This window comes from Pelodiscus sinensis, chromosome 8 (genome assembly GCF_052426305.1).
Source record: "Pelodiscus sinensis isolate ZL-2025 chromosome 8, ASM5242630v1, whole genome shotgun sequence".
NCBI lineage: Eukaryota > Metazoa > Chordata > Testudines > Trionychidae > Pelodiscus > Pelodiscus sinensis.
The window spans coordinates 42,034,260-42,051,531 of NC_143059.1; the positions used below are offsets into that span (position 1 = coordinate 42,034,260).

The following is a 17,272-nucleotide window of genomic DNA, read 5'->3' on the forward strand; positions in this document are numbered from 1 at the left end:
CCCGCGCTTACAAACAGCGCAGTTGCATGTAACTTAATGGGGTCCGAGTTACAAACAGATCGAGTTACGGCAAAGTGTTTGGTCCGTAACTTGGAGAGCGGCTGTACTTCCACGGCTCTTTAAATGTCTGATAGAGTGCTGCGCAGAGCACTCCAGGCGAGTAAGGGCTGTGGGAGCGGTATGGTGTACTCCAGGTAATGCTGAGGGCTGGCTGCACAGGCCTTTCCACCCAATGACCCGCCCCTTCTAGGAGTGTAGAGCTAGATCCCCTCCCCACCTTTCCCAGGGCCCCAGCATAGCTATCTGCTTACCAGATCTATCTTTGTTATTAAAGGTATCTTATGGTAACACACAATAACAGGAACTCTATTGTGCTGGGCATTGTATAAATAGATAAGATAGAACCCTGTCCTAAAAGGCTTACAATACAAGAAACTCCCAATTTTTGTACTGGACCAACATGACCAGTGGAACTTTAAAAATGGATCTGCAAATCTTTACAAAAAACTGCCTTCAATGCTACAGCAAACTATAACCCTCACGTCTGCCCTTATAAAACTAATGTAGATGGTTAGTATAATGTGCCAAACAAATAACCATACAATTTTACTTTGTGTATTCGTCCCTTCTTCCCTTCCTAACATCCTTCTCTGCATCCTTCTGTGTCATACTCAAACTTGTTTTAATCTTCTTGGGGGCAGAAAATATATATTCTCTAATAATGTATATTTTTTCTAGTAACGTACTACAGTTGGACCTCCCTGATCTGGCACAATCAGGACCTGGCCGGTCTTGAACAACAGAATTTGCTGGATCAGGGGAAGCATCCCATGCCAGGGGCCCCGAGCCTCTGGCCCCTCCTACCCTCTCCCTTGCTCTGCTGCCGCTGGCCCTAGCCCCAGGCTGCCTTTGGTGCCCAGGGTTTTCCGGCTCTGGCCCACGCTGCTGCGTGCAGCCAGATTTCCCCAGACCTGTGCTGCCGTGGGTGGCAAAACTTCTCCAGCCCCTGACCCCACAATGCAGCTGCTGTTGGAATTCTCTGGCTTCGTGCTGCCACAGGCAGAAATGCTTCTCTGGCCCGGGACCACATGCTGCCACAAGCACCCGGGCTTCTACAGCTGCCAGCCCCATGCTGCTACAGACGCCTAAAGTTCCCTAGGCCCCCAGCTCTGCGCTGCCACGGGCTGCCAGGATTCTCCAGTCCCTGGCCCCACTGCTGTGGGGCTCCTCTGGCCTAGGGATGTTAAATTTCCATCGACTAGTTGATTAGTTGATAAACAGGGGAGCCAAAGCAGGGTTAGCTCCCAATTGGGAGCTAACCCTGCTGTGGCTTTGCCTTTTAAATGTATTAAGAGCCTACTGGCTAAAGCTAAAGGCTAAAGCACAGCGGGAGGGACTCAGCTTGAGCTAAGACAGCTGATTCCTGACTCATACCGGGTCTCCCCCGCTGTGCTTCTGATTTTTAAATGTATTAAGAGCCCACAGGCTCTAAATACATTTAAAAAGCAGAGGTGCAGCATCTGGGACTGGGTGCGAGCCGGTAGTGAGCTGATTCCTGCTTTGTGCCTGGTCCCAGCTACCCTTCTGCCTCCCCTGCCCTCCGCAGAGACAATGCTGGGGGGAACTGGCTTTTAAGTTGGCTCTCCCCAGCACCGGCTCCTGTTCCCCCCCTCAGAGGCAGCAATTGGGGGGGGATGTGACTGTTCTCCTGTTTCCCCCCTCAACTAGTCACTTCCCCCCATCACAGGCAGCAAGTGGGGGAGAAGTGACTAGTCGAGAGACTAGTCAAGTATCTGATAAGCTTTTGCTTATCCGATAGTCAACTAGTCACTTACATCCCTACTCTGGTCCTGCTGTCCCTGGACCCAGCCAGGTTGCTGACCTTCTTGCCATTCAGCCAGGGCTCTGTGGACCAGGAGGTCTTGGCAAACCACAGATGTTGCCCAACCAAAGAGTACTAGTTTTCAGAAGTGCAACCCATATTTGTTATCTCTGATGTGACATAAATAAATAACTAAAATAATGACGCTTCCAAAAGCCAGCTAAAGAGAAACATTCAGACAACAAATACAAAAGTTAAGGAAAAAAGCTCAAAACTATATCTGGATGATGCTCTAGGTCTGGCTACTGGCCAACTGGGAGAATTTAGGGAATCTGCAATATGCCTGTATGAACCCTATTTTTATCTGCTGCATGGAGAACTCCTTAATTTATTCAGACATGTAACAAAGCATCCAAATTATTCTATATTACTTTAGTGACCATAGTCATGGTTCTAAGAGTTGGTGCATGCCCATATAGTGTACCAACATTTCTCTGAAGATATTATTTAAAACTTAACCTTCATTTATCAATATTACCGAAATCAAAAATCAAGAGAGTCAGTTCCCTGAAAATTATGAGATTTAAAAAAAAACAACCCCCTCATTTTTGTTTAGTGTCTTGACTAATCCCCCTACATGCCTCTGCTAGAGTATGAGAGATTAATTTTAAGATGAAAAGTCAACCTTTGGTGCACAAAAATTGTTCACCTCTCACTGGATGCTCCAGTTCCTCTCCTCCTTCAGATAGAGGTACTATCATTCATTGGTTAATGTCTTGACACTTTCTTCTCTCAGTTCTCCAACACCCCCGCCCCCATATTTTTCTCCTCCATGAGCGCTATAAAATGAACAATGAACATCCAAGAAATGCAAAGTATTCTATGTATCAAGTGTTCCAGTTATTTTTCAACAAATCTGTATGAGCCACAAAGATCTTTACATAGAAGACTCTTTTGAATATCAAACACTCTTGGTAATTGCTGCAAAAACCCTAACCCATGAAGAGCTTTCTAAAACCCTACTCTAGTCTACATAGTTTCTTATAGTACACATTGCTGTAATATCTGAGTGCCTTCCAATAGTGCTTTAAAGCAACATGGGTATACGTTTGTCATGTGGTATTTTTTTTCTCATCCATTCACAGGGGGACAAGCATCTGCAGTAAGATGTCTTTTTAAAAGTATAAAGTAATTATACCTGTCAAGACACTTGGAATTGGAATTAAAACAATTAAGGTAGCGATGCTCTTCAGTTCTTGAGGAAGTTCATTTCACAGTCTCAGACTGTTTCTGGATAAAAGTTCTGCTCCCCTATTAGGCAAGCTTTAATCTTACTGATAAGAGTTCCATTGTTCCACAGAAGTGTAGTTATCCACAACCACCTTCATCTTGGTACTTGAGGCTACCTCTTAGCTATCCTGAGCCAAAGCTATGGAGTTCTTTCACGGTAAGGTATAAGACTTTTCACTTGATTTGAAATCCAATGAGAAGCCAACGGACGTCACGTTTGATGTGTTCGCAGTAGCTGAACTTCCAAAGTGCTGAAGTCTTCATTCACAGGTACTGCATTGCTGTAATCCAGCTGAGATGTGCAGCAATTATTTATAAGCCTTATTTTTTTTAAATCAAACCTCATATTCAAAGCACTTCAAAAACAGGTCACTACTTTTTTGCATAATTTTGATCAGCTATGTATACAGGCAGTCCCCGACTTACGCGGATCCGACTTATGTCAGATCCGCACTTACGAACGGGGCTTTTCTCGACCCGGAGCTCGTGGGCAGCGGGACCGCCCAGAGCGCAGCGGTCCCGCCACCGCGTCCTCCGGGGCGAGAAAAGCTGCTCCTGGTCTCCCTGGTGTGCTGGGGAGGATTCCCCAGCACAGCAGGGAGACCCAAGCAAAGCCGCACAGGCGGCGGGACCCCGCTGCCCGTGCGGCTTTGCTCCTTTGCCCCGGAGCAAAGCCGCACAGGCGGCGGGGTCCCCCGCCTCTGCGGCTTTGCTCCTGTCTCCCTGCTGTGCTGGGGGGGACTCCCCCCCCAGCACAGCAGGGAGACCCGAGCAAAGCCGCACAAAGCCTCAGAGGCTTTGCTCCGGGGCAAAGGAGCAAAGCTGCACGGGCAGCGGGGTCCGGCTGCCTGTGCGGCTCTGCTCGGGTCTCCCTGCTGTGCTGGGGGGGACTCCCCCAGCACAGCAGGGAGACAGGAGCAAAGCCGCAGAGGCGGCAGGACCTCCGCGCCTTTGCTTGGGTCTCCCTGGTCTGCTTTGGGGGAGGGGGCGCAGCTAGTGCGTCCCTCCGCCCCCCAGCAGACCAGGCTTTTGTTGCGGGATGCCTGGGGTAGAACAGCTGGGGTGCTGCCGGGTTGGTCCTGCGGGGACCTACCCGGCAATGCCCCAGCTGTTCTGTCCCAGGAGTCCAGATTCAGCCGCTGTTGAAACTGATCAGCGGCTGATTCCAGGAAGCCGGGGGCAGAGCAATTCTGCCTAGGGCTTCCTGTAGTCAGCCGCTGATCAGCTTCAGCAGCAGCTGAATCTGGAGCCAGTTCCGACTTACATACAAATTCAACTTAAGAACAAACCTATAGTCCCTATCTTGTACGTAACCCGGGGACTGCCTGTATGTTAATCAACTGCAGTATCTTTTAGTTCTTTAAAAAAATCTCAAGTATTTAAGTAGCTAAAAATAATTTGTATTTTAATTATCCTTCCAATTATACTGTGTTAGGGGCTGATTCCCTGCTCAGGACTGCAGCTGCAGGACTTCCCCAACTCCTCTGGAATGAGCAGCTGTTGGGTTCTAGGCAAAGGACTTCAGTGAGTCAAGGAAGCAGCAATTTCTCTCTGATTCTACTCCACCCTAGACTCCCACTGCTCCAGAAACCTCTCTCACAACTACTGAGATAGGGCTAATTTCTGCTAGTGATGCAGTAGTCAACTGGTAAACATCACCCCTATTGTCGGCCCAATCACAGCACAGCAGGCTCGAGCCCATCGAGGGCCAACAGGCCCCACTCATAGGATCCTGTTTAAGTGGTTAACCAGTTAAATGTAATGTTTAACTGATTAAATGGAATTTTACATCCCTAATCCATGTATAAAGGCAGAGCTAAGTGCCAAGGCCAAAGCCAAGTTCTCAGTTACAACAGAGTAGTCTACAATGCAACAAAAGATGTGCAGTACAGAGTCTCAGAGCCCAGGTCAAATGATTCAGGCCTACAGAGCTAAAAACAGCAGCGTGGCTATTTGCCAAGTTTCAGAGCCCAGGATCCAGATGAGCCCAAACATCTACACTGCTGTATTTAGCCTCATGGCAGTGACTCATAAGCCCAAATTAGTTGACCCATGCGCTGACATTTTGTGGTGTGGAAGAATCATGGGAAAAAATTTGTCTCTCATGTCATACCAACAAATCCCCTTGCAGGCACCAAGATACTGATTCATGATTAATTCACAAGTGCTAGCAATACTGATTTTTAAACAAAAATTAAGTATCTAGCTATCATGGTTGTGAAGAAAATCTCAAAAATGCAAATTGAGAAATTCATGCAGATGTGACTCTAGAGAGTCTGAAACAAAAAGCATTGAGATGTAAACTACCCCTTCTTCTTAGTGAAAAGTCAACTCTGATATCTAGTAGGAATGCAAGGGAGTAGTTGACTAGTTGAGTGGACTACTCACCTTCCCCCTCCCCTTGCTGCCTCTATATCAGCAGGGGAAGGAGGAGCCGGCTTAAAAGCCATTTTCCCCCAGCACCATCTCTACAGTGCCGCCTGCCCCACCCTATCAGAGGAAGCAGCAGGGCGAGCAGGAGAGGGGTTGATGCCTTGAAGCAGGCTGCTCGGCTTCTACTGCCTTTTAAATTGCAGAACCACAGCAGGATTTGGTCCCGGACCCAGCATAAGCCAGGACTGAGACGGCTGCCTATTGACTAATCAATTGAGTAGTCGATAACAATTCTATTCACTACTCAATGAGTTAAATACCCGCTTCTTAACATCCCTGATACCTAGTGACAATTTAAATGCCAATACTGATAACTGTTCCATCTTTCATGTCAGGAAGGAAGAGGATCAAAGAATGGCACAATTTTTGTGCCACAAGATAGTGGAGTTTGGAGATATCACCCCATCACTCCCAATCAAAGAGAAGCCTAACAGAGACCAGGTAAATACTGTAGCCCCACAGAAGAAAATCTATTGTGAGCAGCATTTTGGCAACTCATGTGAAAAGAAGTTGCAACAATATACCTCTCCCCTATTTCTTTTTTGACTACTGATAACACAACTACAATACTGTTATCTCTGGTACAGAGCAGTAGTCCCGGTGTCCTATACAAATTAAATACAGAAGTATTTTCAGGTAACATTAGGGACATTGTTACAAATCTACAGGCAGGTTTGCTTTTCTCTCTCAGCTAACTAAAAGCAGTCTAACCTATGGTCTGGAAAACCATTCTGGAGCATTATTGTAAGTGAGTTATTGGTATCTGCTACAGGGGAGAAGTTGTCCAAAGTTTCCAGGATACAGTGAACTGAACCAGGATAAATGCACTAATTGCAAATTTCCGCATTCATTTTCCAAAGAACACCAACAATTAAAATGATGAATTCACATGTCTTGGTGTGTTTCACAACACAGAAGTTTACACACCAAACAGAAATTAGATACTTCTGAATAAATTAAACTGTATTTGAATTTAACTGTACATCTCTTACCTAGCTTTGGAAATACTATTAAGTATTCTGCATTGCACTGAGGACATGCAACTCGAGCTGTACTGTTTCCTCTTTGTTTTTCATCCACCCAACGCTGTAGACAAGTCTGGTGAACCCATTTTGTAGAACCTCTACACCTGCAAGGTCTCACCCACTCGGCTGTTCGATCATCTTCATCGGTGGCAAAACACACCCAGCAACTTCTGTAATTAAACAATCACATATCAGAGACAAAAGTAGCAATGTATATAGCAATACTTAAAGATAATATCTTACATGTAAAACACTTAAACTTCCACCTAGAGAGGGCAATTACACTAGGGATGTTAATAATCACGTATGTGATTGGTAAACATGTAACCAATGGTAAACGTGTAATCATAGGCATGCGCACGGGGTGTGCCGGGGCACCCTAATGTCTGGGGCCAGCCAGCAGCTGCTGGAGGAAGAGGGGAATTTGTGATGGAGTGCCACAGCCCCTCGGCGTTAAATTCCCTGCAGCCATCTACTGGGCACTGTGGAGCAGAGAGCGCATGCGCAGCATCCTCAAACGCCGCGCAACAGGTGAAAGGGGAAACGCCAGGAATTTTAAAACCCAGTGGCCCAGCTCCAAAAGCAGCTAGGGCTCGACTACAGACAGCACCCGCCTGTCCCAGCAGCACCACGCGGCACCCGGCCCTGCAGCACCGTGCGGTGCCCCGGGGGCGCCCGAGCGTGTCCCAGCAACACCTGGCCCTGCAGCACCGTGCGGCACCCTGGGGGCACCCCCACCCAGCCTTGCAGCTTGGGCTGGCTCTGACTCCAGCCCTGCAAGATGTAAGGCAGAAGCTGAAGGTAAGGGGGGGGGGGGGGAGAATAAGAGAAAGGGGTGAGAGAGGAAGGGGCTTTTGTGGTGAGGGAGGATGGAGGAGGAAGAAAGGGGAAGAGGTGGAAGGGGCTTGAACAGAGAGGGAGGGAAGAGGGGGAAGCCACCAAAGGGACAGGGTAGAGGAGACACAAATGCTATGGGGGAAGTGGAGACAATGAGGAAAAGGGCAGGAGGGGAGGTGTCAGTGGGAGGGGGGACAGGGTGATGCTGGAAGAGGAGAGGGTAAGGGCATTGGGGATTGGAGGGGGAGGTGCTGGAGAAAACTTGACAGAAGGGGGAGGCATGAGGAAGGTGGGGTTGGAGCAAGTCATGTGTGAGGGCAGAAGGGCATGAGGGGAATGGGGGCAGAGGATGGTGAGGGGATGGGCATCAGGGAAAAAAGGGCAAAGGGGCAGGGACAGTGAGGGGGTAGGGGGAGGCACCAGGAGGGTGAAGGGGTAAGGGAAGGTGCAAGTTAGGGTTAGGGTTATTAATATGCAATAACTAGCCAATTAGCCTGTCATAAGACGGGATTTTCAGGTCTCTCCTCCACGTCTGTCTTCTCTCCTGAGCCTCCGGTCTCTCGCTCTGTCTCTCTCTCTCTACCTCTCTCTTCCTAGTACTTCCTCCCTACCCCCCGCCCCCAGCTCTCCGCCGCCTCCTGCCTCTATCTCTGTCTCTCTCTTTCACTTCTCTTCCCCCTCCTGCCTCTCACTTGGGGGACGGCGGAGCCCAAATAGCCGTTTGGGCTCCTCACTCCCCGTGCTGCATGGGGGGCGCGGAGCCCAAACAGTCGCTTGTGCCGCTTGTTCCCACGTGGCTGCCTGGCTGAGCAGCGCAGAAGTCAGCCGAGCGCCACGGTGGGAGGCAAAGCGGGGTGGGACAGTGACGTTCATGCCCAGAGGGCGGGGCCTGGAGCCACTGTCACACCGCACATCACCACCCTGCCCCCCTTCGCCTCCCACCATGGCACTCGGCTGACTTCTGTGACTTCTGCTGGGGAGCAAGCAGCGCAAGCGGATGTTTAGGCCCTGCACTCTCCATGCAGCATGGGCCCCCCAGAGGGAACAGCCAACATTTCGGCATTACAGACTCTCAGACACTGGGCTACTATATATATATATATATATATATATATATATATATATATATAAAATGATTCTGCTGGCAAAATAAGAGTTTTAAAATATTCTGAATAATTTAAGCACTCAAATCAGTTTTATAATTTAAAAATTAGTCAATTCAAAATTGTAGGCTCAAAATCTGAATCAGTTGATAGATATTTGCAAAGTATGTTCTTTATATATTATCCATGCCTCTGCCCACCTCAAAACCAATGTAAAACACATGCTTTACTATCTGATTTAATCAAAAACTGTCAGCTATGCCAATAATACATACGGTCCTTGCAGAACTAAACCCCCAAATCACCTTGTGTTTGTGATGAAGGTTAACAAAGTGCTGTAATGCATCATACTGGTAGTAAAAGTCCAACATGGTCTAAAGAGTAGAGGAATTTGAATATGACAGTATCCCACTTGTTTTTCACCAAAATGTTACAAAAGCACTACCAAAAGACTTCAGTTAAAACAGCATTGTGGTTATTTTTCTATCCGGATACATTATCAATACTTGGCACTTACATAGCACTTCTAATCAAAATATCTCAAATTATTTTACAGAGGTTGAGTTATTTACAATTAGGCAAAATTACAGCATGAAGAAGTTATAAGACTGATACAGGAAGAAAGAAGACAAGTCCATTAAGTTATAGCCTCTGTTCTAACCACCAATGCATTTTGTCTCTAGGTATTTAGTATAGTGTTTCCAAAAATATGAATTATGGTTCTCTTAAAATCAGATTCTGTTATTTCACAAATCTTTCAGTGGCCTTATTAAAATGGTGCCATTGTCTAGATTTTAAGCAGCATTATCATTGTCTAGCTTGAGAGCGCCATTGGGTCCTCAAAACATAAGCTCCAAAATTAGATTTTGAAAAAGAAATTTTGTTAAATACTTACTGTTGAACACAAGAGTTTTCAGAAAAGGTTTAACTGCAGATTCGTTTATTTAAGCATCCTTATGCTATGTTTACCACTCAATTACCCGAGAACCAGAAAGGAAAAAAGTCAGCCTGAGCAGCTGAACAAAATACAAAAGAAATACTAGTTCATGACCAGTGAAAAATAAACTTAATTTAAAAGGTTAAAAACCTAACTGTTATTTCACTCTATGTGCTGAATGAGGCAGTGATTCTGTAAGAAACAACCCCAGTTTTGATCATGTAAATTAAAGATGGATGCATCTGCACAAGGAATCTGAATTAATGTTTCACAGGCAACCTTATTTCTGATGGTTCCTAGCTTCTGAGTGTTTAGCTTTGCAACCATAGTGTTATTAACTAAATATTTAATGTTTAAGTTAATTTTTTTTTTACCATGTGGTACTATACTAACACCTCCCCCCCCCCCCCCCCACACACACACCTTCTCCTCCCCCCCTCCACAACATGGGTCACGGGCAAGCTGGGATCTTTAGATCTTTGGAAAAGTCCTCTACTATTGGAGTAACCAGTAGTGAAAGACTTCTTATATGTGCAACTGCCACTAGAGGGGGATGGAGACACTGCCAAAGAGTTTCACAGCTATTTGATAAGACAGCAAAGGAATGTTGACTTGTGATTAACAGGTTCAGTTCAAGGTTCTGTAGGATTTCTAGCGATCATGCCGCCTTCTGTTCCTGTACAACACTCCCTTTCCAGATCTTGCCTCTGTTATTATTCCTACCCCAATTTTCTGTCCCTGTCCAGCCCCTTCAGCTCATGCCCCTAACCTTCTCCTTGCGCAGGGCTAAATTAAGACCTTAAGAGGACCTAAGCACTGAAAAGATTATGGTGCCCCCCCCCCCCATATGTAATTCAAAATAAAAACAATACTATACCGTAAAAATCTCATTTTTTTTGGTGCCCCTGCTTTGCTGGTGCCCTAAGCACGTGTTTAGCCTGCCTATTGGGAAATCCAGCCCTGACCTCCCTACATTCCTCACCTTTCTGCACTGAGTCAAGGAGCTTCCTCCTTCCCCTCTGTACTGAAAGGTGGTTCGATTTAAATCAACAAGAAAAAGCTTTGATTTTAGGGATGTTAACAGGTAACCAGTAATGGCTGGAGCAGCCCATCTCCCCACCAGCTGTGAGCAAGGGGCTGCTCCAGCCCCACAGGGCTCGCCACAGGCTGGGAGCACTCCAGCCTGGCCAAAGCAGCCTCCATTCATGGGGAGGTGGGGAACAATCCAGCCCTCCCGTGGCAGGCTGGGGGGGCCACCCCCCACTTGCTTCCATTTAATTAACTGATTAAACTTAACATTTAATTGGTTAATTAAATAAGATTTTACACCCCTATTATATAACTAGCCAATCAGCCCATCATAAAACGAGATTTTCAGGTCTCTCCTCCATGTCCGTCTTCTCTCCTGAGCCTTCTCTCAGGAGCCCAGCTGAGCGGCGCAGAAGTCAGCCGAGCACCACAGCGGGAGGCAACAGCGCCACCAGGGGGAACAGCCAGCGTTTCAGCATTACAGAGTCACAGACATTGGGCTACTATATATATGATAGCATTAAATCTGAACTCATCTCACTTTCAGCTTCCAATAGTGTTAAAATTGGTGGGACTGTACAGGCAGTGAATAATGGCTACAAAGCTTACTATATATGCACTTCTGCAGTTTTAGCCCTTATGCTTATGAAGATAAGCACGGTAATGGTTCACACTGAGAAGGCTGTGTTTCTCAGTCTGACTCGAAAGACATCTTGAAACAAACCTGCTAATTTTTGCTGTTCATTTTTTTTAGGAAGTGTCCTACTTTTCCCGGCTCCATCAGCAGTAATGCCACAGGCATTTTGATTGCCCCATTTCCATTATGTGCCCAGAGCAGGTCCAGGTGACAGGATGATAAAAATGCCCCAAGTACAAGGAACTACCACTGTCAAGCAACAAGATGACAAGGGACAGGAAGGCAGTGGTGAGACCACTATTAACAAGTAAAATCAGTTCACATTAATGCCTGTCAGCAACATCTTAATCACTGATACAGTGAAGGGCAATATAGGCTAGAATGTTTACACATCAAAGTTATTTCAGAATAACTGGTGTTATTCCAAAATAACAGAAAAAGTGTTCTTCCTTCAACTTTCTGGTGTGTAGTGTGCTAAAAGCCGAATTGAGCTATTTCGACTTCAGCTATGCTACTGTCTTAGCTGAACTTGTGTATCTTCATTTGATTTTTGCTCTGCTGTATAGACATACCCTAAATTGTGCCACGAGTGGCCCTTAATCTCAAAGCGTTGCAAGATCATCATCACAAAGATGGTCTCCCAGGATAGGGTAGTTTTGCTAACTGTGTTTGCATACTTAGAATTTGCAGGGTGTGCCTACTGAACCATAGCACATTGATTGGATGCAGAGGGAGCCACTGCTCCCACAGTCAACGTTATGTGCAATGAGCATGCACCTCACTTCATGTGCCCTTGCTTTAAATGTGTGTTGCTTTTGTAATACGAGTAGGAAAAAACCTACATGAATTAATACCAGAGGCAACCCTGTTCATGGGCATTGGTAGACAAAATATCCCGTAGAACCCCAATGGGCCGCATGCAGCCCTCAGATTGCTCACTACTGCACTGATACATGCAGTAAACAAGAAAACTCCATTCACATAGGTGAGACAATAGCTAAGTGTTTAGTTTCATAAAAATATTCTCATATACTTCACTCTTCATAATATTTCTCTCTCATTACCTGAAAGTAGAATTAAATTATCTGAAGTAATCATAGTTTATTGTAGATAATACCCTCTGTTATCATAAGCCTCTGTTAGGAAAGTGGCAGTTCCCTCTTATTAAATGTTGGATAAAAGACAAGTCAAAATAACCACTTTACTCTTGCTTCTGTGCTTTATGAATAAAATCCAGATTTTGTTTAGGAGAAAACTGTCTGTAGGGATCATATTGAATAATTGGGTCAGGTTTGTCCAAGAGGACTGATTTAACTTCCCATTTTAATAAGTTTATGCTTCTTACAGAACTGTTTTGCTTCCTTAAAGTGATAAAATTTAACCTTGACACCAAGGAGATGATTAGATATGACACTAATATTACAGAGACATAGGCTAATCTCAATAAGGACTGTATCAGTAAGACATGAATTGAATCATTCCTTAGTCATCTGTGATTCTACTGCAAAATCTATATGGAACTGGGCAAGCCATTCCATGGCCTTCTTGAAGAACACTAGAAGATCTGGCTGAGTGAATACATTTGAAAATTCCTAAGGCCTTTCCATCTTATGATCCAGAGAATCTCCTGAAGTATAAGCATCTAAGAAAATTACAACTAAGGATTTAGTACAACTAAAGGGATTATATAAATATAGTTGCTAGATAAGATCCCCAAAATTCCTCATTCAATATTAGATTCTTGTTCAACAATATTTCAGCAATACAAACTGCTCATTTATCTCATCATTTAAAAAAAATGTCCTACTCGTTGTCTTCCAGGTATATAGGGAGACTGCTCTCTCCTGTCTCTAGTATCAATGATTCTTTCAGTTCTAGAAGCCTATTTTGCCTGTATCAGTTATCCCGAGACTGAAGATTCAGGGTTTCTATTTCAGGGTGTGTCTACATAGCACCCTAAACTCAAAATAAAATATGCAATTCACTCTATGCAAATTGCGTATCTTATTTCGAATCTATTTCAAAATAGCTTATTTTGAAATTTGACATGTCTACACAGCGTCAAATTTTGAAACAACACAAGATTTCGAAACATTCCTTAACTCTCGTGGAACAAGAGATACAAAAATGCCGAAATAATGCTCCCGTTATTTCAAAAAATATTTCAAAGTAAGAGGTGGCTTGTTAAGAAGTGGGGTAGCTCTTTTGGGATGCTGGAGGCATCCCAAAATAACTGTGCAGTGTAGACGTACTCTCAGAGGCTGTAAAGTTTATTTGCCCTTCTTATGAGTCAGAGGATAGAGAAGAGAAGACTATAGGATTGCTAGAAATTCCACAAAGTCCTTCTGGTAAAGCAATCCTCTAACATAGACCAGCAAGCAACAGCAATCAGTGGAGCACTCAGGCCATGACAGAAACCACACATGATCTTCTGGAGATAAAAGGGCCAGAGAACCTTGTTCATCTATTTGCTACTTCCTAGCAAGACAGAATCCTGAGACCAAAATGTTGTAGTCATGTAGTTCCTCTACCACTGGGATCTGCAAGTCATCTTTAGAAATCCAGCTTGTAGCTTTTATTTTTAATGAATGAGGTTCCATGGCAGGGCTGGATAACTCAGCTAAAGCTGTTGACTGCACTACTACAAGATACCAAAGAAATATAAAGTCTATTCAAATACTGATGAAACAGAAGTCTGGCAACGTACCAGCGCAACACCTATTGCACAAGTCATTATATGAGTACCCTTTGAATGAAGCTCCATATTGGTTTTATATTCAAAATATAAATGAAAGAATGTTCTTGTTTTTTCATAAGGTATGAAAAATACATGCATCTTTTAAAAATTATTTTTAGCAACTCTATCCAGTTTGCCAGGAAACTATTTAAACCATATAAAAAAAGAAAATAATCACATAATATCCTTTATATACTTTAAACCTTTAGCCATGCATGAATAATGAATAGCAATCCCTTGTAGTCTGTCATCAGCTTATCTTTCTATTGACAGTTGCTGCAGCAGAAAGAGCTAAATAAAACCACTTGGTACTTGCCAGATTTTCCATTTTCTTGTATTGAATAAAACATTACCTTGATCCTACTACTGAAACAGGTCACTACTCAGATAACCTGAAAGAGAGAAGGCCTGGCAAGGTGAAACAAACCATCATTCCTGACTGAAACTCAAACCTTGTTCCTTGATGCTCTCTCTAAAACCAAAAACTCATGTATTTTTCAATACTGTCTTGACTTTAAACAATTAAGCCATATAATCAGTTTAGCTTTGGAGTTATATAGTTACAGCTACCTTCTGATTCTCCCCCTTGCTTGTAAAATCTGCAGTCTCAAAATCTCTCTTTTGATCAGCAAGAATTAACAAAGACAATCTCACCAATTCAAGTTTTCTCCAAAACACAACTAAACCATGAGTTGTTTTTAGGGGAAAAAATTGTATCCTACCCACCCTTCCTTTAATTGGTTAACAAGTTAAACACCAGCTTTAACCAGTTCAATGATTAAACAGGATTTTACATCCTTAGTTCCTTCCTCTAAACTGGGTTACATGCATGAGGCTGGTGGCTCCTGCCTGCCCCCATCACCTGCTGCTGTCTCTATCAGATATCGTGCAGGGATGGGGGAAGCAACTCACCATTACCTGGAGTGCGCCAGGAGCTGACTTTTAAGATGGCTCCCTGTGAATACTGGGAACCTGTGTGTAACCATGAAGGTTAACCAAAGAGCCCACACTCATCAGTTAACCGTGTACACATTTATGCTTTCACATCCCTAGTCAAAACCAGATCCTGGGGCAGCTGGATCCTCCAGTCACCTGATCCCCATATTTCTCTCATCCACCACTGTCTCATCTTCACTGTTCACAGCAGGGGCCTGAAATTCAGGCTACTCAGAAGTATCCATGGTGCCATGGGAGGGTCTCCTCACAGAGTAGGGAATCTATCTCTTTATAGAAAGCGGCAAGTCTGCTGCTCTGCACGATATCTATTGTTGTTCTCCCTGGACTTGCTGCAGCTCTGGCTTTCAAACAGCACTGCTGTTGATCCTGTCATAGCTTTTATCTTGCATCCCCTGAGCAATCTGCTCATAGCCATTGAGGTTTCTATGGCTGGTTTCGAGTTGTGCTGCATAGCCTCTTCTCCCCACAGGTTCAGGTAATCCAATATCTCCAGTCTACTCTAAGATGGAGTGTGTAGCCAACATGGTCAGCTGGGCAGTTGCTAACAGAAAGCAACTAGATGTGCTCATCCAGCCAGGAAATCAGGAAAAGAAATTTCAAAATATTCATGGGGCTAATCCTATAAAGGGGGGAAGGGGCTTCTTGTCCACGTGACCCCTTAGGTCCGTGGTCACCAACCAGTAGATCGCGATCTACCAGTAGCTCTCAGGGGCTCTAAGAGTAGCTCTTGAGCACTCTCTGAACTGTGCACCTGTGCAGTACATTTACATTAGATTTCCCTATGTAATGTAGGCGGGGCTTCAAGGAAGGGGCGGGGCAGTAGATCTTCGCCTGTTCTGAGACTTAAAAAGTGATCTTGAGTGTAAAAAGGTTGGAGACCACTGCCTTAGGTAGTGGAATTCACAATGGTGACCACAGCAGTCAGTGTGGTGCATTATGGCACTACTACTGGAGAAAAGTTAGGATTGACATAAGTAATGCAGTATCTACATACTCATTGTATCAACCTAAATACATCAACCATATAGCTCTGTACTGCTTGGGAAGATGGTGTTACATTGTCAGAGTAAGGAGGCACTACAGCAGGAGACCAATTTTAGTTCAAATACATGCACAACTAGGTCACTATAAGATGACTTACGTTGACGTACTTTGTAATGTAGACAAGGCCTAAGACTACAATCTGACTAGGAATAACTTCATTTTGATTAACAGCTATTATTCTGTTAGTTCCTTGCTAATAAAAGACATCAGATATATTGAGAATAGCTTTGTTATAATCCCAATTCATCCAAACTTCCAGTCAAAAAGGGTGACAAGCACAAATTACCTTATATCTGTTGTGAAAGAATTTTTTTTATAGGAATAAAAGGTTTATTTTATTTTATCTATTAACTTCCTTTACCATTTATTAATTGAACTTACCCTTAGAAATCTGAATTTTAAAGAGATCACTGTGAAAACAATAATTGTATTGATTTTTAAAAATTAATACCATGTTTTAAATTACACTTTGAACATTACTAGATATGGAAATATTTACCCTCCATTTCACATGTATGACAGGGTGGAGTGGACCCAGGGTCCTGCTATATTTGTCCCAGGAAAGCAATAATGGAGAGGGCCTGCAAGTGGGCTAAAGTGGCTACAAGAGAACAGCCAAAGAGGGCCCTATAAAAAGGTGCTGCAGTGCCAAAGGCAAGTGGTTCCTAGCTGGACTGAGAGGAGGGCTGATGGTGCTTCTAGCTAGTATTGGAGTTCGCTTTGACAACAGACAGCTCGGTTCTAGCAGGGACGGGGGAGTGAAGAAGAGCTCCTCGCTGGTTGCTGGTCCTGAACTTAGAAAGGCTCTGAGCTAAAGGTAAGGCATCTGTGAAGGTTCAGGACATGTGGAAGTGACCAAGAGAACTGAAAGCAGTTTTGTAAAGGGACACAAAAAGGATGGAGGCTATTCTTACAGTCCCTGTATTGGGACCAAGAATAATGGGTGAGAGTGAGTCCCCTACAGAGGCCAATGGGGGAAGAGCCTACAACTGGATAGCAGTAAACATCAGAAGGGAACTAAACTGTCAGGAGGCTCAGCTGGAAAGCTGGGGCCAGACAAACTAAGGGGGTAAAACCATTTACTCCAGGGAGGAAGCCCTGGGAGTACATCTCAATACCACACCAGGAATTAGTTTATAAACTGAAGGCCACTTGACCAGAAAGGGGTGCTCATGAAAAGTGGGGGTGACACGGTTACAACATATGTTGTGTTACTACAAGGTATCAAATACCAGGGTGGATAAAAATAAAAGGTTTTTTTTTTTTTTTTTTTTTTTTTTTTTAATAAAATAGGGGTTTTTTTCCCTCAAAACACGTCTAAAGATAAATTTAATTAAGATACATGATAGCCCAAAGAAATCTCATCATGGAATAGGGATTATAAATTCTACTTCTATAGTTTAAGACAATACATTCATGCA

The 17,272-nt window shown here is 44.2% G+C and overlaps 1 protein-coding gene across 1 annotated transcript in view; it reads right to left on the reverse strand.

Annotated features, from left to right (window-relative positions):
- Nucleotides 1-17,272, reverse strand: part of MARCHF5 (membrane associated ring-CH-type finger 5) — a 65,752-nt gene that overhangs the window by 36,928 nt on the left and 11,552 nt on the right. The window contains exon 2 of the mRNA XM_075935189.2: nucleotides 6,538-6,740. Within this exon, the coding sequence (XP_075791304.1) occupies nucleotides 6,538-6,740 (203 nt within the window). The remainder of the gene's footprint in view (nucleotides 1-6,537; nucleotides 6,741-17,272) is intronic.